The following is a 24,031-nucleotide window of genomic DNA, read 5'->3' as shown; positions in this document are numbered from 1 at the left end:
GTGTCTTCTCATTAAACTTGTATCTCGCGAATATGGCATTGCAAACGGCAGCGGGAGCGTTTCAATAAAGTTAATTTAAGGTTACGGTTTACACCGTGCTTTTTTATACCTCGTGTCTTCTCATTAAACTTGTATCTCGCGAATATGGTATTGCAAACGGCAGCGGGAGCGTTTCTATAAAGTTAATTTAGACTTACGGTTTACACCGTGCTTTTTTATACCTTGTGTCTTATGAAGATGCTTGTATGCGTCACTCACTCGCTTCTTATTGTTTCGCTGCCTTGTCAATTGTGTAATGAATGTTTTCTTCAGCGCTCTTTGGGGCTCCTCCTTCTTTTCTACGTACTGAGTTCACAGTCAGTTCATGTGATTACGTGGGAGGCGTGATGACGCGACACGCAACTCAGTCTCCTACGGCCATCTTGCTGCCTTCCATTACAGTATATGGACAAAAAAGAGGTTCCAGTTATGACCATTACGCGTATAATTTCGAAATGAAACCTGCCTAACTTTTGTAAGTAAGCTGTAAGGAATGAGCCTGCCAAATTTCAGCCTTCCACCTACACGGGAAGTTGGAGAATTAGTGATGAGTGAGTCAGTCAGTCAGTGAGTGAGTGAGTGAGTCAGTCAGTCAGTGAGGGCTTTGCCTTTTATTATTATAGATATATATATATATATATATATATATATATATATATATATATATATACATACACACACATATCTACATATATATATCAAAATACCCGCGCTTCGCAGAGGCGAAGTACTGCTTTAAAATTTTTATTAAGAAGAAAAGTAAGCCTTTTTAAACAGAGGGAAAATGTAAGAATAATTATTTGTTAAGGATCTCTTTGTATATCACGGTGTCAGTTCGCCCCTCTGGTTGTAATATGACCAAGCTGTGTGCTGAGCTTACTCTTGAGCATGCAACGTACAGTTGGCCATGTGAAAAGCAGTTCTGCCTCAAATCAATGCCAACCTTTTGTAGGGTCTGTCCCTGAGACTTATTAATTGTCATTGCGAAGCAGAGCCTTAGTGGAAATTGGAGGCGTTTGAATTGAAATGGGAGATCAGAGGGTATAACGGGGATGCGAGGAATAAAAACTCTCTCCCCTGAGCCACCGCCAGTAAAAATAGTTGCCTCAATGAGGTTCTTTTGCAGACACGAGACCTGAAGTCTCGTGCCGTCACAAAGTTTCAGTGGCTGTACGCAAATCCACAATCGGTTTCATATTGTTTTCGTACCTTATCAATTGTGTAATGTGTTTCTTGAACAGGTTTGATTCATCGAAGTGATCACTCCTGCTGCGTTCAGTCACTTCACGTGAGCCGCTGTCTTGTGTGATGTTGCGATGTCCACGGGTTTATTTAATGACCCGGCAGTTAAAAGTTTCTCGCTACAGCAATTTTAACTGTATTACAAAGTGATCCAAACTGTCGTTTATACCTCGTGTCTTCTCATTAAACTTGTATCTAGCGAATATGGCATTGCAAATGGCAGCGGGTCAGTTCACGTGCTTACGTGGGAGGCGTGATGACGCGATATATCTATAATAATAAAAGGCAAAGCCCTCACTGACTGACTGACTCACTCACTCACTCACTCACTGACTGACTGACTCACTCATCACTAATTCTCCAACTTCCCGTGTAGGTGGAAGGCTGAAATTTGGCAGGCTCATTCCTTACAGCTTACTTACAAAAGTTAGGCAGGTTTCATTTCGAAATTATACGCGTAATGGTCATAACTGGAACCTCTTTTTTGTCCATATACTGTAATGGAAGGCAGCAAGATGGCCGTAGGAGACTGAGTTGCGTGTCGCGTCATCACGCCTCCCACGTAATCACGTGAACTGACTGTGAACTCAGTACGTAGAAAAGAAGGAGGAGCCCCAAAGAGCGCTGAAGAAAACATTCATTACACAATTGACAAGGCAGCGAAAAAATAAGAAGCGAGTGAGTGACGCATACAAGCATCTTCATAAGACACGAGGTATAAAAAAGCACGGTGTAAACCGTAAGTCTAAATTAACTTTATAGAAACGCTCCCGCTGCCGTTTGCAATACCATATTCGCGAGATACAAGTTTAATGAGAAGACACGAGGTATAAAAAAGCACGGTGTAAACCGTAAGTCTAAATTAACTTTATAGAAACGCTCCCGCTGCCGTTTGCAATACCATATTCGCGAGATACAAGTTTAATGAGAAGACACGAGGTATAAAAAAGCACGGTGTAAACCGTAACCTTAAATTAACTTTATTGAAACGCTCCCGCTGCCGTTTGCAATGCCATATTCGCGAGATACAAGTTTAATGAGAAGACACGAGGTATAAACGAGAGTTTGCATCACTTTATAACAGAGTTAAAATTGCTGTAGCGAGAAACTTTTAACTGCCGGGTCTTAGCTAACATTAAATAAACCCGTGGACATTGCAACATCACACAAGAGAGCGGCTCACGTGAAGTGACTGAACGCAGCAGGAGTGATCACTTCCATTAATCAAACCTGTTCAAAAAACACATTACACAATTGATAAGGTAGGAAAAGAATATGAAACAAAGCACGGTATAAACCGTAACTTTAAATTAAGTTTATAGAAACGCTGCCGTTTGCAATACCATATTCGCCCCTGCGAAGCGCGGTGATTTTGCTATATATATTAAACTATTTCAACCATTGTATGATCTGCTTCTCGCAACTGAAAGAGGGCACCGTGGCAGAAGTTAGCCGACTTGCTCACCAACCACAAGCGTTACCTGGTAGGTAACCACCCATACAATCAGATTGTGAATCAGACTACGAATGCCTGCAATGTAATTACCCCGATCTACATGCTGTCAAATGAACGAACCACACGCCGTGGCACAACGTTAGGGGCTTCGCCTCTACGTCCGAGGATCGATTCCCGTAAGGGACTGCAGTGACTGTGTACTCCTGATGAGCCCACAATTACGGCGAAACACGTGTCGCATACTATGCATCTTCAAAGCACGGTGTAAACAGTAAGTTTAAATTGAGTTTATAGAAACGCTCCCGCTGCCGTTTGCAATACCATATTAGATGACTTTGTAACAGAGTTAAAATTGCTGGAGCGATAAATTTTTAACTGCCGGGTCATGTCGCGTGTTCTTGGGTAGGTACACCAAAAAATATACATTTATGCATGTAATGGGCAAACAAAAAATGTACTATACCCGAAAGCACTACAGTAGTACTCAATGTATCTTTACTTCTTAAATGTTAATGTTTTACTGTTTAATAATTTATACGCTTCTTATATGTTATTCAGATTCTTTTATCAAAATACCAGTAACAGCGCACTGCACGATAACGTGGAGTGAATATACTTGACATGACCATTCATAGTATTTATCCTCTTTCTCTGTACATTTACCATTCGTTTGCTCAGAGGTTGATGCGCTTGCTGCTTAATGAGCAGCTCTTCACCCTAGCGTCCCGCTGCTTCTCTTCTTTCGTCGGCATCTTTTCCCGTTTAAAACTGATTTTTTTAAAACTTAGTATGTTTTCTTTAATTTTTCAGTTAAGCTGGCACTTAAGTCTTCAATCTGCCTCAAGAATGATTAGCGAAGGTGGTAGACAATGAAAACGTCAGCCGTACGCATCCGCCACGCACGCACTGGTGCGCGCAGCTGTGAGTTGACTCTACAATAAAATAAAATAAAGATAAAAAGAGTAATAACTTGCAGCACCGCTATTCAATTACACTTGCCTAACGCCTCTCCTAAGGAGAAATACTGTGGGATCTGGGCATCCGTCAAAGCAGCAATCACAAGCCCGATTAGAAAGCGGGAAGCTGTGATTTGTCCTCTCCCTCCCATGTAACAATCACAGCCTGTGTTGCAACACACTATGCATGTATATGTATATATGTGTATGTGTGTGTATATGTATGTGTATATATATATGTTCATATGTGTGAGAAAGCGAATAGTAGACGTGACGTAGTATATGTGTACCAAATTTCAAGTCAATAGGTGAAACGGTTTGCAAGCTACAGGTGATTTAAAATCCTGGACAGACAAACGAATAGCCACGGTAGCGTATTATAGAAGAACATTTTACTGTTTAATAATTTATATTTATATGCAATGTGCTTCTTATATATTACTTCATATTCTCATATGATAATGATGTTAATGTTGTTTATATTGATTTCTATGTTATTGTAAGTGCCCTTTATTTGTGGAAAAATAAATTTGGCAATTAAACTTATTTTATACATACATTTCATTTTTTTCTCTTGCACTCAGTGAGCGAATCCACTGGGTAATCAGCTATATATATATATATATATATATATATATATATATATATATATATATATATATATATATATATATATATATATAGATATAGATATAGATATATACATATATATAGATACATACATATATATAGATAGATATGTATGTAGATAGATATGTATATATAGCTAGATATGTATGTAGATAGATATGTATATATAGCTAGATATGTATGTATATATATATATGTATATATAGATAGATATGTATGTATATATATATGTATATATAGATAGATATGTATGTATATATATATATATATATATATATATATATATAGATATATGTGTATATGTATGTAGATATACAAATATGTATATGTATATATGTGTATATATATGTAGATATACAAATATGTATATGTATATATGTGTATATATATGTAGATATACAAATATGTATATGTATATATGTGTATATATATGTAGATATACAAATATGTATATGTATATATATATGTGTCTGTATGTGTGTGTGTATATATATATATATATATATATATATATATATATATATATATATATATATATATTTATGTGTGTGTGTATGTATGGGTGTATATATATGTTGATATATGTATATATATGTGGATGTGTATATATATATATATATATATGTATATATGTATATATGTTTATGTATATATATGTTTACATAACCTCTTTAACACACTACTTCTCCGCTGCGAAGCGCGGGTATTTTGCTAGTTTTGATATATATGAAAATACCCGCGCTTCGCAGCGGCGAAGTACTGCTTTAAAAATTTTATTAAGAAGAAAAGTAAACCTTTTTAAACTGAGGAAAATGAACCGGTTGTAATATGACCAAGCTGTGTGCTGAGTTTACTCTTGAGCATGAAATCTAATGTGGTTTGTAACCTTCAGAATGAAAACATTTGCATTTACCTCTTTAATAAAAGGCGAGCTTTTAAGCCTGAGAAATCACCCCGTAAATGCACACGTTTAATTGCACATGTGTTAATATGTATACTTACACAGTATTAAAAGACACTCAACAATTAACGTTATTTACATTTGTTCCCGCGTTTGACTCGTGCTGTAAATCTCTTCCTTGTTTTTAGTTCACGTGATTACGTAGGAGGCGTGATGACGCGATACGTGACTCCGCCTCCTCCATTAGAGTATATGGACAAAAAACAGGTTCCAGTTATGACTATTACACGTAGAATTTCAAAATGAAACCTGCCTAATTTTTGTAAGTAAGCTGTAAGGAATGAGCCTGCCAAATTTCAGCCTTCTACCTACACGGGAAGTTGGAGAATTAGTGATGAGTCAGTCAGTGAGGGCTTTGCCTTTTATACTCATTTTTATACGAGCCACCCGCGAAATAAGAAAATCCGCGAAGTAGAAACCATATGTTTATATGGTTATTTTTATATTGTCATGCTTGGGTCACAGATTTGCGCAGAAACACAGGAGGTTGTAGAGAGACAGGAACGTTATTCAAACACTGCAAACAAACATTTGTCTCTTTTTCAAAAGTTTAAACTGTGCTCCATGACAAGACAGAGATGACAGTTCCGTCTCACAATTAAAAGAATGCAAACATATCTTCCTCTTCAAAGGAGTTCGCGTCAGGAGCAGATCATGTCAGAGAGATAGAGAAAAACAAACAAATCAATAGGGCTGTTTGGCTTTTAAGTATGCGGAGCACCGGGCACAAAGCTGTTGAAGGCGGCAGCTCACACCCCCTCCTTCAGGAGCAGAGAGAGAGAGAGATAAAAACAAACAACCAAAAATCAATACGTGCCCTTCGTGCTTTTAAGTATGCGAAGCACCGTGCAGCATGTCGCTTAAAGGAAGCAGCAGCACAGAAGGGAGCAAAGTGAAGATAATCTTTCAGCATTTTTTGACGAGCGTCCCTATCGTCTAGGTGTGCGAACAGCCCCCCTGCTCAATCCCCCTACGTCAGGATCAGAGAAAGTCAGCGCAAGAGAGAGAGAGAGAAAAGTAAGTTGGGTAGCTTCTCAGCCATCTGCCAATAGCGTCCCTTGTATGAAATCAACTGGGCAAACAAACTGAGGAAGCATGTACCAGAAATTAAAAGACCCATTGTCCGCAGAAATCCGCGAACCAGCAAAAAATCCGCGATATATATTTAAATATGCTTACATATAAAATCCGCGATGGAGTGAAGCCGCGAAAGGCGAAGCGCGATATAGCGAGGGATTACTGTATATATATATATATGTGTGTATATATATATATATATATGTGTGTATATATATATATATATATATATATATATATATGTAGATATGTGTATATGTAGATATGTGTATATATGTATATATGTATGTATCTATATATATGTTTACATAACCTCTTTAACACACTACTTCTCCTCTGCGAAGCGCGGGTATTTTGCTAGTATAAATATATATATATATATATATATATATACATACATATACACACACACACACACACATATATATATATATACTGTATATACACACATATATACACAAATACCTATGCCATCAGAGATGGGAGTAGATTCATACCTGGTGGCATGGATTGTTAACTCTCTTACAGACAGACCTCAGTATGTGCGTCTCGGGAACTGCAGGTCTGACATTGTGGTCAGCAGCACAGGAGTGCCGCAGGGGACTGTACTTTCTCCGTTCCTGTTTAGCCTATATACATCGGACTTCCAATACAACTCAGAGTCCTGCCACGTGCAAAAGTTCGCTGATGACACTGCTATCGTGGGCTGCATCAGGAGTGGGCAGGAGGAGGAGTACAGGAACCTAATCAAGGACTTTGTTAAATGGTGCGACTCAAACTACCTACAACTGAACACCAGCAAAAACCAAAGAGCTGGTGGTGGATTTTAGGAGGCCCAGGCCCCTCACATGATTATCAGAGGTGACTGTGTGCAGAGGGTACAGACCTATAAATACCTGGGAGTGCAGCTGGTTGATAAATTGGACTGGACTGCCAATACTGATGCTCTGTGCAAGAGAGGACAGAGCCAACTATACTTCCTTAGAAGACTGGTGTCTTTCAACATCTGCAATAAGAGGCTGCAGATGTTCTATCAGACAGTTGTGCCGAGTGCCCTCTTCTACGTGGTGGTGTGCTGGAGAGGCAGCATAAAGAAGTGGGATGCCTCACACCTGGACAAACTGGTGAGGAAGGCAGACTCTATTGTAGGCACGGAGCTGGACAGTCTGACATGTGTGGCGGAGCGACGGGCGCTGAGCAGGCCCCTGTCAATCATGGAGAATCCACTGCATCCACTAAACAGTGTCATCTCCAGACAGAGGAGCAGCTTCAGCGATAGACTGCTGTTACTGTCCTGCTCCACTGACAGACTGAGGAGATCGTTCCTCCCCCACACTATGCGACTCTTCAATTCCATTTTGGGGGGTAAATGGTAACATTATACAATGTTATGACTGTTATACCTGCCTCGCACTCTCCACCTTGCACTTTTTAACTTGCACTGTGTTTTTATCACTCTTTAATTAATATTGTTTTTATCAGTATGCTGCTGCTGGAGTATGTGAATTTCCCCTTGGGGATTAATAAAGTACTATCTGTCTATGTGTCTATCATATATACACATATATACATATACACACACACTGTGTATGTATTTTATATGCACTAACGGTCAAAGGTTTTTCTGAGTTTTCTTCAAATTTAAATCAGTTGAAATGCAATGAATGACCCAAAATTGTGAAAAGGTAAGCAGTAAATTGCCAGAGGTTTAAATTTAAAGTTTAGGTTGGCAAAAACTGAAAAAAGGAAATATCAGAATATTACAAATGGGCCTTCTTCAGGGAAGAAATAATAGGTTACAACTTACAGATGTTCTGCAGCAATTAAAGTAAACAAAGCCTTGAAGGTTGAAGCAACCAATTTGCACAGTTGTCCCAACTTCTCTTGATTACTTAAAAACACTCTACCTATCTTAAAGCAGAGTTGGAACAAACTGTGTTAGCATAGCCTAACTGTGGTTGATAAAAGCAAGTTTATCTCAGTTTATACTGTGAAGAGGAGACTTTGTGTTACAGGTCTGAGAGGGTGAGTGGCAGTAAGAAAGTAATTTCTAAAGGACAGAATAGGACCTTGAAATTCTGTAAACTACTGCTGACTGGACACGCGTCATAACAATGTCAGTTATGTTTCAGCTGAGGTTTGTTCCCTGACTTGTGTATGTTTTCCTTTTGTTATTTCTATTGTTTTTCAAATACTTTTCATGTACTTTTTATTCAATTATTTAGTAGTTAATGTACTGTGTATTTGTGGCTCATAGCTACATTGTGTTATGTAGTTGGAAGCCAAACAGGTGGGCCCACCACAATGTCAATAATGAAGAACCACCTTCAGCTTTTATATTCAGGTTGAAGAGATGACTTGCCTCAGGGTATGACTAATAGTTGTGGTTTGTGGAGTTAGAGCTTTATAGTAATTATTGTCTGAATTTCTAGGTCTATGTTCAATTTTGCTTTGTATCTGGATGATATATTCTCTGGATTACAATTTGGACTTGTTAGCCTTGGGTTACCGTTTAGTTAAATCTGTATTGACTTCTTTTTGAACTTTTTTTCTCAGTTATGTAATTTTAGCTCTTCTTTTTGTTATTTAATTACTTAATTACAAAATGACATCGTTCTTAATTATAAAAAAACACTATTTTGTTCATTTATCCCTGAGGTTTCCAGGTATCATTTCCTTTCAAGAGCTTTCTTGTCCCTTATATCATATAAGAATAGTAGAATATTGCAAAGACATGCTTAAAAACAAATTTTCAGTTGGGCTTTTCATAAGTGTTGCTAACTCTTATTTAAAAAATGTTAAAGACTATTTTTATATATAATGTAATTATTTGAATTTAGTCATTTATGATATATAGATTAACCATTCAGATTTGTAACAAAAAGTTGTGATGGTTACCCTTTAACATTTGTTATTTACGACTCAGTTTTTCTTTCTTAGATTCTACTGTGGTGTTATGCACCACTGTGCCAATATTAAAATTGCCTACTTATATTATGGAGTGTATTATTGTCTGGAAGAACAACACTTCAACACTGACTACAGCATCATCTGAATTCTACAACTGAATATGAACAAACTAACCAATCTATCTAATTTAAATTAACATAACTTAAAATAATCATGTTTGCTGATACTACATGTTTTTGTAGTTACACTGACATAATTCTCTTAGATGTCACATTAACACAATTAAATTATGTTGAAACAAAGCTGATAAACTTTTTTAGTTTTCTAGAAGTGTAATTAGTCTTGGGAAATGTTGTTTTCATTCACCTATTTAAAATTAATCTTACTCAAGATTAACACTTTTTTAATTTCTGTAAATGTGGAATGGCTTTTCTCAGTATACAGAGTTAAATTGATTTAACTTAAAATAAACAAGTTTTATGTATATCAATATGCTATATTTGCAGAACTATGCACCCCTTATTTTGCACTGTGGTCAAAGGCATCCTCACATTTTTGTACCATTGGAAAGTAAGTTCATGATTTTTAGCAAATTATTTTTTTCCTAAATGCACTGGTTTTGTGTGGTTGTGGATGCTGATTATACACATTTTGATAGACTGGAAAATGTGTTGCCCATCGTACACCACAAAAACATTTGGTTTAAATCAAACAAACTTTTTATTCTTAGACTACTTAAAACCATAGGACAGTTTATTTCTCTACGTTTTGCCTTCCTATCATTTTTATTCTCCTACTTAACCATTGCCATTTGGCTATAGGCAATAGATATTGTTAGAACAACTAATTCCACCATCATTTGTAGGAAAAATCGATAATTGTTCATAGAAACTTTTAATTGATTCTGTATATTACACTCATTTCTGTCATTTTCCTTTTTTTGTTTGCTATTATTAATGTTGTTGTTATTTCAAAAATACCCTACTGTTTTTATTTTTACGTTTTAATAATGGGGTTTTTTTTTGCTTGGTGTAAAGCACATTAAGTTGTATTCAATGTATATAATGTAACAAATAATAACACTTATTATTATATCTAGTTTTACATTTAAGTTTAATTCTATTGCAATTCAAAGTCATGTAACATTAAAATTTACCAAAATTAGTCCTTGGGCTTCCATGACAAAGTATTTAAAAATGTAACTTCTGAAAGATGTGTGTGTTATACATGTCATTTCTTTTTTAGAGAAGACAACTGAGTTAGTGTAGCTTACTTGCAAAATTAACAATTAAGTTTTCCCTCTAAAGGTATTTAAAATCAGAACCAACTTTCTTACAACAAAAGCAGCAGGATAGCCACCAAATACAAAAAAACATCCTCTGTTACACCTTGCGTCTTTGCAACATATGGGTACTTCATTAAAAAAGGTTATCAATATAATCTTTTTCTCAGCTTTCAAATAAAATCACTCCAAAGAAATATGGCCACCAGCTACCATTGATAAAATAACTTACACACAAGCTAGATTCTGAATTTATAAGCACTAAAATACTACAAAAAGGTTTAAAAAAAATTGAGAAAAACGTGTAGAAAAATAAAATATACTATGAGATGCAAGTATTTTAACCCATTTACTTAAACAAATACAAAAAGTTATTTATTTGGTACTTGCTTTCAAAAACACTTGTTAAATTATTATTTTTAGAAGGCTTTAACACTTACGCTATGCAGTGTATATTTACTTGGACTAACAGTTACTTGGTCTTTAACAAGGCGATTTGCGCTAGTACAATGAAAAATAAGACCATAGTGCATACAATGTTTAACTATACTTCAGCATTGTCTAAGTTACAAGTGGACACAAAGCTTATATCAAGTCTAAAAATAATCTAAAAAAAAGTTTAGAAATTCAAAATTGTTTGTCCACTGTATAATATATGCAAGACTTATGATATAATTGATTTGCTACACAGAAGCAACACACTTAGATGTCACAGGAAAAGCCAAAAAAAAAACAACTCTCAAAAGCAAATGTGCAAAAACATGTACCATATAAAAATCTTTGCTTCTGCATACATTTACATTTTTAATAAATAAATATTAGGCTACACTGTGATCAAAATTGCTGAATAAAGTTTGACTATATCTTAAGCAAAGTAGATTGTACTGAAGTGAGGTACAGAATAAGTATACATAATCTGAAATGCCTCGGACCAGAAGTATTTTTGATATTTGCAGGTTTTGGAACATTTGCTTATACATCAATGAGATATTTTGGCAACACTCTTGGAAATGCAGCCAAACTAACTAAATGACGACCCACGTGTATAATAAATCATATCACCAAGCCATCATTATAATGTATATTGATGTAACAAATATATTAAATCTCAAAAGTAATGAGTATGATGTATAGACAGTATTTTAGTTCCCTTTGAAGAGGGCCAATGCTGTGTTATTTCCACTAAAATACTTTTTTTTTTCTTTTGTTAGTTTCTTCTCAGGGAACTGGCCAACAGGTGAGCAGTATCTCAGCCAAACTTCACTCCATCATTTCTGCTGTCCTGGAAGTCAATCACCAACCAAGAGGGCGCTACTTTCAGTTTCCGCATGGTGTGGATGTACATAACGCGATTTTGCTAACATAAAAAATACTAACATAAAAAGACAATTTGAGGAGTGTCCAGTTTTCCTAACGTAATCGAAGCAATTTACTGCACTCACCTTACAAATATGGGCACCTAGAGAGAATGAAGCTGCTTCTGTCAACCGTAAGCAGTGACATTCCATTACAGTATAAGTCATCTACAATTTTAACCATGCAGCCCAGCACTTTTGAACTGCAGCAAAGGTGTTATTGTGTCACTTCACAGGGGACAATGCTTTCCCACTGTGATCCGTTGCTTAGTAGTGACTGATGCTTAAAAGGGTTCAGTTATAAGCAGTAACTTATAAGAACTGGTGGCTTTTGTTCTCCTTTTTTAATTCAACATTAATTATAGTTTAGTAATATGGTTGGCCTGCCTAAAACCTTCTCATTTTTAGGTAAACAATATACTCATTAAGATGCTAATTTTTCCAGCAGGAAAGTGAAATGGTACACCAAATATCCAACACTCTGTTTATAATCACACTTAGTTAAAACAAAAAGTTTTAATTATGTTACAGAATACATAAAAATCAGAAATCGTTGTGATTCAGAATCACAACAGGCATCTGTAATTTCGCACCAAGTAAAGAATTACTGCTGAGTAAGATATAATAGCAAATGTTTTTGAGTACATTGAAAATTTTCATTACATACATATGTCATTGTTTACTAAAAGGCTATTATTATTATGATCCATGATTAAGTTTTCGATCTGCTAAAGCATCAAGATTAGCTTCCTGTAAATTTCTGAGTTAAGGACACACAAGACGAGACAAGTCCTACTTGCTTATCTGCCTATCGCAAGAGTGCAGGAGAAACTTTCACTCAGTCGATTGTAACCCTGCTTGGCCATAACCAGCCAATTATCAGAAAACCCCAGCTATCCAAATAAACAACAAATTGATCATCAGAAGCAAATGTTAATGAGTATGACAGAGGCTCTATTAGTGGTTCTTTACTTATGGCTAGCAGCATCAGAGCCATACATAACATTAAAGAATTATGTTTATGTACAATGAGGTAAAAAGTGAAAGGCAAAAGGTGTTCATCTACTTTATAGGACTATTGACCATATTTACTGGGTTAAAAGAACAAAATAAAAGAAATGGCAATCTCCCTATGTGTTGCAAACAATATACTGGGAAAATGTTTGATCTAGTATTTTATAACACTTTGACAAGAGTAAAGTAAGTTGTATTTGCTGAATTAAAAAAAAAAAAAGTTTTGCAATAGAAAAATAAGCATTCTCTAATTTTCTAAGTTTACATGATCAGTTTAAAAAGAACTCCTTATTCTCTAAAAATGCACTTTACTACTATACTAACTTAACTGTGAACTATACACCAATGTGTAAATGAACACAATAAGAAACAGAACTTTCAAACTTCAGTCACTGCAGGTAGTTTTAACAAACAATGCTCTTCTCCATATTGTGATGGAAATGTACATAACACAATATATGTTAGGTATCCTCTAAGTAAAACCCTTCCACAAATTGGAGGCTGGGCTAGTAAGCACAAAGATATTAAAACATTTCACAGTACCAGAAAAAAAATATTTCTCCAGTCAACAGCAGGTGGAACCGGTACAAGCTCATAACAGAGAAACCCAAGAGCAAATTCACAGGGATCCTAATAACAATAATCTGATCCCAGTGTGCTGCAAAGCCCATCAAGCCCTTTGTTTCTTTAGTACCCTTTGCATGACAATTAGGCTGATTTAACAGTGGAGGGAGGGAAACAGAACCTGATGGAAGCTGCATTGTTTCTCTTTCACTGCCTAATTCACCACATTTCCACATTAACAGGAAGCCAAAGGAACCGAAAGGAAATTTGAGCAGGATGGAGTTTTAAAGGTAACTTACAAAAAGGGGATTATACAGAAATAATGCCGACCTGAGGAGAAAAAAAAAAAAAGAAAAAAAACTTTTGTTCTTGTTTAACTAAGTTAGTATTTTAGCATGGTGATTTATATTCACTAATTACAGGGTCTAGAGGAAATGGAAGAACTTAAATGAATTTTCTGATCTTTTCTATTTTCCTCAAACAAGCAGAATTGTTATTTCAATAACGTTTGTATAAATACACATTTTGTGTGTATGATTGACAGCATTTAATAAGTTAAGATATTGCTGCTCAAACACAGATATACCCATGTAGAATACAAAGCAGCACTGATTCATAATCATGCTAATAATTATAAATAACAAAGAGAGCTTATTTACAGTTTGGTTTGTAGTCAAGTAACAACAAAGAAAATCTGCATTTCAGTTTTGCCATTTAGATTATGTCAGCCCCTCATGTATCAGGAAATTTTCAATGTGTAGGAAATGAAAAAGGGTGTCATCAACATATAAATACCAAAAGATGTTCAGAGGGGTTTAATAGTGATTTACTAAAGCTTTAAATATTTGACAATATTATATCATCTTTAAACATAAAAGCCATCAGTATTCAAATCAAATTTTAATTGTACTTCCAAACATCAACTGTGTCTAAAGACATTAGACACTTTCCAACAGTACTACTTTTTAGAAACTCCACGTTTGTAGCATTCCCATTGCAGAAACTTGGGCTATTTTTAGTTCCTGATAGGTAGATCTTTGTACTTTTTTAGCTCCCACTCCAGGGTATGTTGTTTTCGTTCAACCAAGAACTACCATGGGTTGGGCTTCAGCAATGAATTGTGCTGATTGGTTGACTTAAAAGTATTAGTGCCATCTTACTAACCTATTAGTAGTTTGGACTTTGGAGTTATCTCTGAAGAAGGAATGTAAAATTCAAACCATACCAAACTATTCATTGTGTTGTTAGTAAAAAAATACAGGGCAAATACAACAAAAAAGTAGAATAAAAAGATAGTCAAGTCTAGATTTCCAGATGTTAATACCGCTAAATTAAGTAGCAATTAAAAACAAGAAAAACAGCAAAAATGAAATCATATTTACCATGCTGTTATGATGAATATTTGTAAACTAGGAAGATGAAGGAATATCACATCAGTACTGTCAGAGTCTAACAACAACAGTGAGCTGGACCTGTTTTCAGAGCTACGAGTTAATAAGGCTCCTTGTTCTTTTTAAAATGGCCAAAAACAGTTAACGTATTGGATCAAAATATAACAGAAAGGGAATGAATGCTGTAGTACTTCAAAATAGTATCTGGCCACCAAGACTGAGAAACACTGAAAAGTAAAGTCTTCCCTGTACAAAGACATTTTCTCATAATACCTGGCATAGGTCTTCTCTCCTCAGCCAAAGCTATCTGGAAGCTGACATACTGTTTTGAAATATTTACTCGTACAGTAGTGCAGCAAACACAGCATTCACACCTATAGAGTCCTAGGTTAAACTTCGACATTGGCAAGGACTGCGTGAGAGTCTGCCTGGAATTATCTCCTGGAAAACCAGTATCTCTAGCATATAACAAAGACATGTCTGTAATTGGTTACTTTAAATTGGAAGAGAGTTGGTGACTGTGATTAATGTGCATGCGTGTGGTCAATTAAATAGACTGGCACCCTTTCTACACTTGGTTGTCACTTTCAGCCAAGTGCAGTTAAGGTAGGTACCAACTCCCTGTAAAACAGAACTCTATAAACAGATCAGACAAAATAGACACAAGAATATGTGTACAGCTTAATTAACTTGCACAGAGGGGTTACAAAAGTGAACCGTTTGAGGCTTTGGTATTACTGGTCTGCTCCTACCTGATGAATAAGAACCATTATTTAAATAAAAACAAAAAATAAAACACAATAATGGCCTGGAAATAATATGGAGAGATAAGCAAAAGAAAACCGAAGCAGACACCCCACTTAGATATATTTGGCCTTAGCATGGTACATCATTTTACTATTACATGTGTAGGCATTACTTCATTTGATCTACTGCATTCTTAATGCATTTTGTGTTTATTCCTTGCAGGGTTCTCCTGAAACATGGTACAGCGTTCTCAGTAAGAATCCTCTTGGTGCTACGTGGTGCACATATTCTACATAAGCTAATTACTTAACAAAAACTAAATGTGTAAACTAAACTAAATACAAACATTTATATGATGTCTGGTCCCAAAGTAATCAGTATTTTCAGAAATAAAATTAGTTTACATATAAAGTAATAATCAGCATAAATATCAAAGAATATAAATTAGAGAAATTTAAATTACATTTTTAATGAATGTCAGAGGACACTATAGCCCATTAGGGCTAGAATTTTCCTTCTACCTCAGTATAACAATTAACATTGCATCCAAAATGAAATGAAAGATTTACACATAAAACCAAAGTCAATCTAACTGTAAACATTATCAATTTTAGATCTCAAAACCTCAACCACTTTTTTTCAATCACACAGATCATTCATGTTAATTACTAAAGTTTCATCATTTAACAATACAGTCTTAAAAAGTTTTAAGATCACATGAGCAACTCAGTCAGATGAGATGATGTAACACTCCCCATGACCTCCTCACTCTATTCAGATGGCCGGGAATGATTACTATGACACGTTTATGACTTTTGTTAGGATAAGAACACTGAAAAGGACAATACTGTTTTCAATGAAACCTCATGTGCATCTGAAAGACCCCTGCCATTCTATGAGGAACAGTCATCAAGGCTTTCATCACCCTTCCTGCGTCACTGTGAATGTACCAAATGCCAGTACCATTTTCTCAATTTTGAAATTGGAATTAGAATCAAAGCTAAAGTGCACTCTGTTTACAGCACATACTGGTTAATTACCTTATTCAACAAAAGGAAGTGGTTCCCCACCCAGATGAGAGTTCCAGTCGTAATCAATATTGCCGCTGCTCATGGATCAAGCTGGTGACTGAGGTACAGGACTGAAATTAAATCAATTACACCCCCTAACTAAGCCATCTAAGGCTCACCTGCTCTGATTGGTAAGTGCCCACACCTGGGACTTAACAGTTTTCTTCCTTTTACATTGGCAAGCTAAAATCTGTTAAATTACCCCACAAGTGGCAGTAACCTATTGTAAGGCTAATCTAGCAGTCAGCGGCCTGATTACAAAGACCTTAACTCTGTCACCACCAAGTTAAAATGTCAATGCCCAATGTTCAGCTACTGCGTACATTTTAGTTAATTATATCAGATAATGGTAATAATGATAAATAAGAAAATCCATGTGTTATGACAATTTACTGCATATTTTTGTTGTTTGTACATGAGGCAAATTACTGTTGTCTATAAAAGTTGACATCTCATTAATAGCCAAAGACACTTTCATGACATATATTGCTCATTCTTTTTCTCAAACACCATAGTTTAACAGAAAGCCAGAGAGAGATATTGCCCAACCCACAGCAGTGTTGGAGAGCAGGAATCAAACTGTGAATCTGTCACATGGCACACTCAAGCAAAGGCCCACACTCATTCACACTGGCTATTCATGGACAGCACTTACTAAAATCCTCAATGTTTATGAGAGTTGGGTGGAAGTTTATATGAATAACGAACATATGTACTTTCAATATCCATTATTTTCTATATTTTCAATATATTGTCTTGAATGAAAACCCCTTCATATTCATGAGCAGTGTTTCTAGAGAGTGCTGAATGGGATATTATATATTTGATTTACATATATTACTTAAACCAGCCTGCCACAGTATAGTACATAGTACAGAATAATGGTACTTATATACAGCATCTCATATCTGACCTAAAAATATTACCTACCTAAATCAAGTTCATTATTCAGTGTGAGAATATGATTGACAATGATATTTTATATTGTTAATGTAGGTGGTCACATTTCTTGCAAAAAGGACATCTCAATGGATGACATTCTGGCCCTGTTTTAACATGCAAAACTAAATGCTTTCATTGAAACTAGCAGAGTCAGGTGATATTTAAAACATTTTAAGATGGGTTTTTTCCATTTTCTGTGACAAGATCATGAACACTCAACTGTTGCAGCTTTCAGATGTTGGTCTGAGATGACAGAACCATATTCTACATTACCATGCATTAGCCATTTTTTCTTCAATCTAATATGCTCTTTAACTTAGGTAAACATTCTTGTCCAAGTGTGTGTATATATTTTTCAAGATTACCTTTCGCAGTGTAAACACAAGTGACCAGCAGATATATAGCAGAAGACCCCTTCACTTCATTGATCAAACTGTTTTCACTCTGCAACTGAACTGCCACAGACTGAACTGAATTTTTTGAAACTAACAGATTTGAACACTAAAGACTACCGAACATCGTGGGCTTCACTTGATGCAATTTTTATTTGTACATTTCACCTTACATCAAGAGGTAATTAATCACTAAAATCTACATTTGACTCTGCTATGCTGAAAAATAGTGGAATGTTTTATACACATACAGCATTGATGTTATTTTTAGTTTTCAGATATTTACACGTATTAGCGTTTAAACAGTTTTTTTTTTAATTTCAAATTTTATCTACAGTAATTTATAATTACTATACAGATTCATAAATAACAGATCAAACATTTCAATTAATTAAAAAAATGTAAACTTTAACATCTCATAATCCTGTCACTAATTGCTGCATTCAGACTTTGTAGTTATCAAAGACAATAGCACTTGCATTTGAAAGGCAACACACATGACCCATTAACAGCAGAGTAATATCAGCTAATGGTACATTGAGTACAGTGCTAACCTTTTTCTACAAATAAAGTTTTCACTGTGAAGAATCAGCTTTAAATTAAATGAGGCCACTTATTAAAACAATAGATTGTAGATCGAAAGAGATGGCTGAATACAATGAATATTCAAGAGTGTGAAGAGTGGCTGGTTTTCCATGCTGTCAGTCACTACATTTACATAATCAACTGTCGATCCTTATTTCTCTCCCATTTACCTCTACTGGTGAGTTATAATTCTTTCCTAAGAAGGAAGAAGCATGTACATAGGATTATTTATTTAAGCACAATTCTCACTACCTACTTTCATTTTAATTGCACTCAATGAACTGAATTTAAAAAAAAAAAAAAAAAGGAAGAAAGAAAAATGAAACTTTGAAATCAGTTGAGTAACACAAGTAGCATTTTGAAAAATGGCTGCCAGGAAATACTGATTACAATTTATTTATTTAAAACTACATGACTTAAAAATACTTTAAGGTAAAATGATCAACTAAGCTTTTGTAAAAAGCAATATGGACAATAAATATACTGCTTTGACAAGTAAATACTAGTATGTGAAAAATATAACAGCAGAGTATAAAAATGATTGAAGAGATTACACATATTAATAGTATAAATAGTAGATAACAGGAATGAAAAAAGGGATCAAAAATCAATGAGAGATAAAGCTTCTAAATAAGCCAGTTATTTAGGTAATACTGAAGTTATTAATCAAGCAGTTTCCTTCAATTTTAACATTAAATTGATACATTAAAAGTGATTGTAACAGGATTTATTTAAACAACAAATGTTAATAATCTCCTAGATCAAAAAGGCAACATTAAAAAATAAATTAAATAAACAGTTTGTAATTGAAGAGAAAAAAAAACACCTTAGTGAACATGTATCTATTAAAATACTGGGAATTTCGAATATTCAGTTCATGAAAGACTTAAAGAAAGAAGCAAGCCTAACCCAGGATCCAATCACCTAGAATTTGCTTTGCTTGACCGCTCATGCAATATTAATCTTAAACTCGGACAGAAAAACACCGAAGAATACGCCTCTATAGACTGTCCTGATTAAGGTTGCTGGGAAGACATCAGCCTGACCTTAACCATGGATCTTACAGGCATCAAATCCCTAAGCACGCAGCAAGAGAGAGGAAACTGCACACAGCATGAGAGAGATGGGGCATCTGTAAAATTTAAGGGCTTGGTAATTGACACACGATGGTCATGTTAAATTCCCATTGCAGAAGCAGCCTTAAAACCTTTAATTAAACAGAGCACAAAAACATGCAGAAGGGGTTAATGAAGACATTGCATGTAGTATCTATACAAACAAATGTGGCAATGTGCTATGAGCAAAAAACTGTCAGAGTATTCACTGTAAAATATAATATGTGCCCAGAAATACAGAAATCAGTTTAGAAGAGGAATGACATCCTTACTAGCAACTATTCGTTTACTACTAAAATTAGTAAAAGTCTTTTATTGAAAAAAACAACTTAATTGATACATTTTAAGTCTAAGAGAATATTCAAATTAATATAGCTGGAGTGCAGAAGACAATGATACTATCATTAAAGTTAGTTCTATTATACATGCTAACAAGAAAGTGGTATTTCAAGTCACATAGCTTATCTAACAATATTTCTCAACTGATCATCTTTATTAGAAAAAGAAACAGATAATAATTTCCTTGTAAAAGGTTACAATAAAAATTGACCCCTTTGAGTAGAGCACTACAGCATGACCTCCAGCTGCAGAAGAAAACATAAACCTTTTTACTGTATTGAATTTTTTGTGTATGTTTAAGTTTTAACCATTTATCGTTTTACAGATAGCTAGCAGATGGCACCTAGAAGCAAAAGGGATAAACTAACTATAGAAAATGTTTTCTGAAGGACACTGGTTTTTGAGTTGCATCCTTCTTTTGATCTTAAACATATTTTGTAAATGTTTTGTGGTTTTTATACTATAGATTTATCCATCCACATTAGTGAAAACATAAACATACTTTTTGAAAACATACTTCAGAACAAAGCACAAAATTTCCTGCTCATAAACAATTCTGAATTTGGGCATCATCAGGTGGATACCAAGGCCAGTACATAATAAATCAACTGGTAAATCACCACCATAAAATGACACAAGAATTCAAATTTTCTTTCGTTTAAAGAAATTGGAAATTGAATACAGAAAAGAAAAGCAGCTTACACCTAAAACATTATCTTACTCAACCTGGACTAATATAATCACCTAATGATCAAAACTGACATGACAAGCGCCTGGTAATTAAAAACTGAGCAAGAACTGAGAGACTTTGTCTAGATTCTTATAAGTAAATAAACCTGTATATATGTAATGAGAAGCATTTTGCAAACCCAATTCTCTTGCCTCTACCTACATCTCCTCTATTATCTGAACGCAGGTTATGTTCACGCACCACTGGAGAAAAAATATTTTGTTTGTAATATATAGTTCATTGGTTTCACAGTTTTAACCACGAAGAGAGGTCAACCTCATTCATACAAAAAATATACTTTAAAAAAAAAAAAAACCCAACCCATCATCAGTTACTTTGCACTCTATCAGACAGGGTCTGAAAACCTTTTTTGGTTCACTTAAGAGGACCTATGCTTGTATTATACTAAAACAAACATGGTGTTATTAAAATGAAGTAATTTTACACAAACACACATATATATATATACAGATACTGTACATACATACATTATAATATATATATATATATATATATATATATATATATATATATATATATATATATATATATATATATACACATATATACATAAATAAATAAAACCTAAGGTTCTTTCATATTATTAAATGTTACAATTTAAACAAAAAGGGCTTATCCTATAATTGTTCAAGTATACAAAAGCTAAAAAACTGTGAAAGACTTTTTATAAAATGCCCTTCCAATGTGGTAAATTATTAACATGATGCTAAAAAGTGTATAATAGCTAGAAGAAATAAAAATGCAAATCCAAGTGCTTTAACCATTTAAAAGAAGCCTGAAAAAATATACCTAGAATTGTTTCTGAAGGCTTTGACATGGTAGATGAAACAAAAAATTAATATAAACCTAATAAATAAAATAAACCAAATCTTGCCATTTATTGTCTGGCCTGATTCCGAGTTGAGTTTAGTGGTATATTATGTTAGCATACCTAAATAAAATCAGGAGGTTTAACTTCTAGCAATGGAAATGAGTGAATTAAATTACCTTTAATTGGTATGAAACAGTCACCTGATGAAGGCTAAACAGTTAAACATTAGATACACACCTCAGCTTAATTTCTCTTTATCATCAGCACTGGAATAAAACTTTACTTTAGTTGATAAATGAACCTTATGGGAGAATTGTAATATGTATATCCACTAGGGATGGGAGACTAACTCAAAATCACAACCTTATAAAACAATTAAGTTAAGAGGATATACATCTATAAAGAAAAAAATAAGTACAGTATTTAAAAAGAGGAATTACATTTGTTTCATAAATCATATATTACTTTCACATTTGTTAACTTTGACTGTCCTGGAATAGGCAGAAAACATTCCATTCATTTAAGCATTTATTTTAACACAATAATGCAAGCTCATTGTTAATAGAATATTTTAACATTATTTTAAGGATTATGATTTCAATTTTTGAGTAAAATTCTACATACCTTTTACTAAATTTTATATTTTGTTAACTAGAGTTCTTTATTTTTTTTTGTCTTTTCTCCTTTATGTTGAGCCCTGGGTGGGTGGGGCTACTTGATACTTCAGATGAGAAGGTAACAGGGCTGCTACATGAGGTTTTATTTATGGGCTCACAGACTCCTGACAAACTGCTGAGACAGTTCTCTCGGTTTTGCATTTTTGTGAATTTTTCTATGGTCATTTTTAGTTCTGCCTTTTATAACTTTAGACTTTTGTAGTTTACACTGTATGTAACTTATCCATTTTTATTCTTATTATTTTGCATCTTTTCTTAACTTGAGTCTTGTGGCAATTTATTTGGTTTGGGTTTAACAGTGTCTGGACTGTTATTTAATAAAACAACAAAAATGAAGACTTCCTTTGGCAATTCAGTTTCCCTTTCTTCCGTTAAGCAAAATTTCATAACATCCTGCTTTATAAAGCAGATTCTCCAAAGAACATCAGCATAACAAGGAGACAGTCTACTGTTGTAGTTAATTACCTGCCATAATATGCAACAAGAGTGAAAAGTGGAGAAAAAATGCTTACCAATCGTTTGGCAAATTCTTTGTTTTCAGAAAGAAACCCATATCCTGGATGAACCTGTGAAAGCAAAAAACAAAAGATAAACCTAAAAGAAAGTGAATAAATGTAATATCTCACAAATGTACTGTACATTTCCTTCATGCAGAATAAAAATAATTATAATGAAATTAATTTTACTGGGCTGATGTTCAATAACAGAGTGACAATCTAAACATGACACAAGTCACCCCTTTATTATTTTACTACTTACATTAATGTAAGATTCAAGGATAAACCATCGTCATATTAATCATATGAAAGATATTCGGAAATGTTTAAGTTTAACCCTTTTTGACATCTTGGAAAAAAGCTGCAAAACATTTTTTATATTCTTTTTGCAATGCAGATTAAATGTTTTTAATGTCTCTTTTTTGACAGCAAAGCACACTGTTTTCTGTAGGTGCATTTCTACATTCCATATAGAGTTAATGCAAAACAAAAAGTAATGAAAATTAAAAGAGAACAATTGATAAAATTGCAAAATACAAGGAGAAATTCTAACCAGAAGGGGAAAATCAAATTCTCCCCACCAACACTGCTTTTCAAAGCATGTTCTTTTGATTAGAAATAATGACTGAAATTTGTTTTTGAATATTTTACATCATGGTCTGTCATTCATAGTCAGTCACTTCTCAGAAAAGGGCACAATTAAAATTGGACAGAAAAAATCCAGCTGTTTATCCATGCATTCTGTTTTCTCCACAGTGAGGGAACACAACACCAATTATTTTTTACACATCACCGATGAGTTACAGTATTGGGACACATGCCCTGTCAGAGGAGGGAATATGATTTCAAGTTAGAAACTATTTAACAACGATTATCCTCATAAACCATACATTTTCCTGCGGTGGGCTGGTGCCCTTCCCGGGGTTTGTTTCCTGCCTTGTGCCCTGTGTTGGCTGGGATTGGCTCCAGCAGACCCCCGTGACCCTGTAGTTAGGATATAGCAGGTTGGATAATGGATGGATGGAAACATAGATTTTCTGCAAGTCTTTTCTCATGACAACACAAACAATACTTAACTTCAATTTTACTTATCAAGAGACAAAGAAACATTCACAGATTAATCACCAACTCAAGCACCAAATCTGGCCCAAGAGTGTTTTTTAATCAAAAACAAAGCAAATATAGTTCCAGAGTTGCAATGTAAATAAAACGTTACAAAAATTCACTG

The 24,031-nt window shown here is 34.5% G+C and overlaps 1 protein-coding gene across 1 annotated transcript in view; it reads right to left on the bottom strand.

Annotated features, from left to right (window-relative positions):
* pcca (propionyl-CoA carboxylase subunit alpha) overlaps positions 1 to 24,031 on the bottom strand; it is a 705,208-nt gene that overhangs the window by 521,375 nt on the left and 159,802 nt on the right. Inside the window, exon 6 of the mRNA XM_028799956.2 lies at positions 22,819 to 22,872. Within this exon, the coding sequence (XP_028655789.1) occupies positions 22,819 to 22,872 (54 nt within the window). The remainder of the gene's footprint in view (positions 1 to 22,818; positions 22,873 to 24,031) is intronic.

The sequence above is a fragment of the Erpetoichthys calabaricus genome, chromosome 4 (genome assembly GCF_900747795.2).
Source record: "Erpetoichthys calabaricus chromosome 4, fErpCal1.3, whole genome shotgun sequence".
Lineage (NCBI taxonomy): Eukaryota > Metazoa > Chordata > Cladistia > Polypteriformes > Polypteridae > Erpetoichthys > Erpetoichthys calabaricus.
This window is presented reverse-complemented; position numbering and strand designations above follow the sequence as displayed.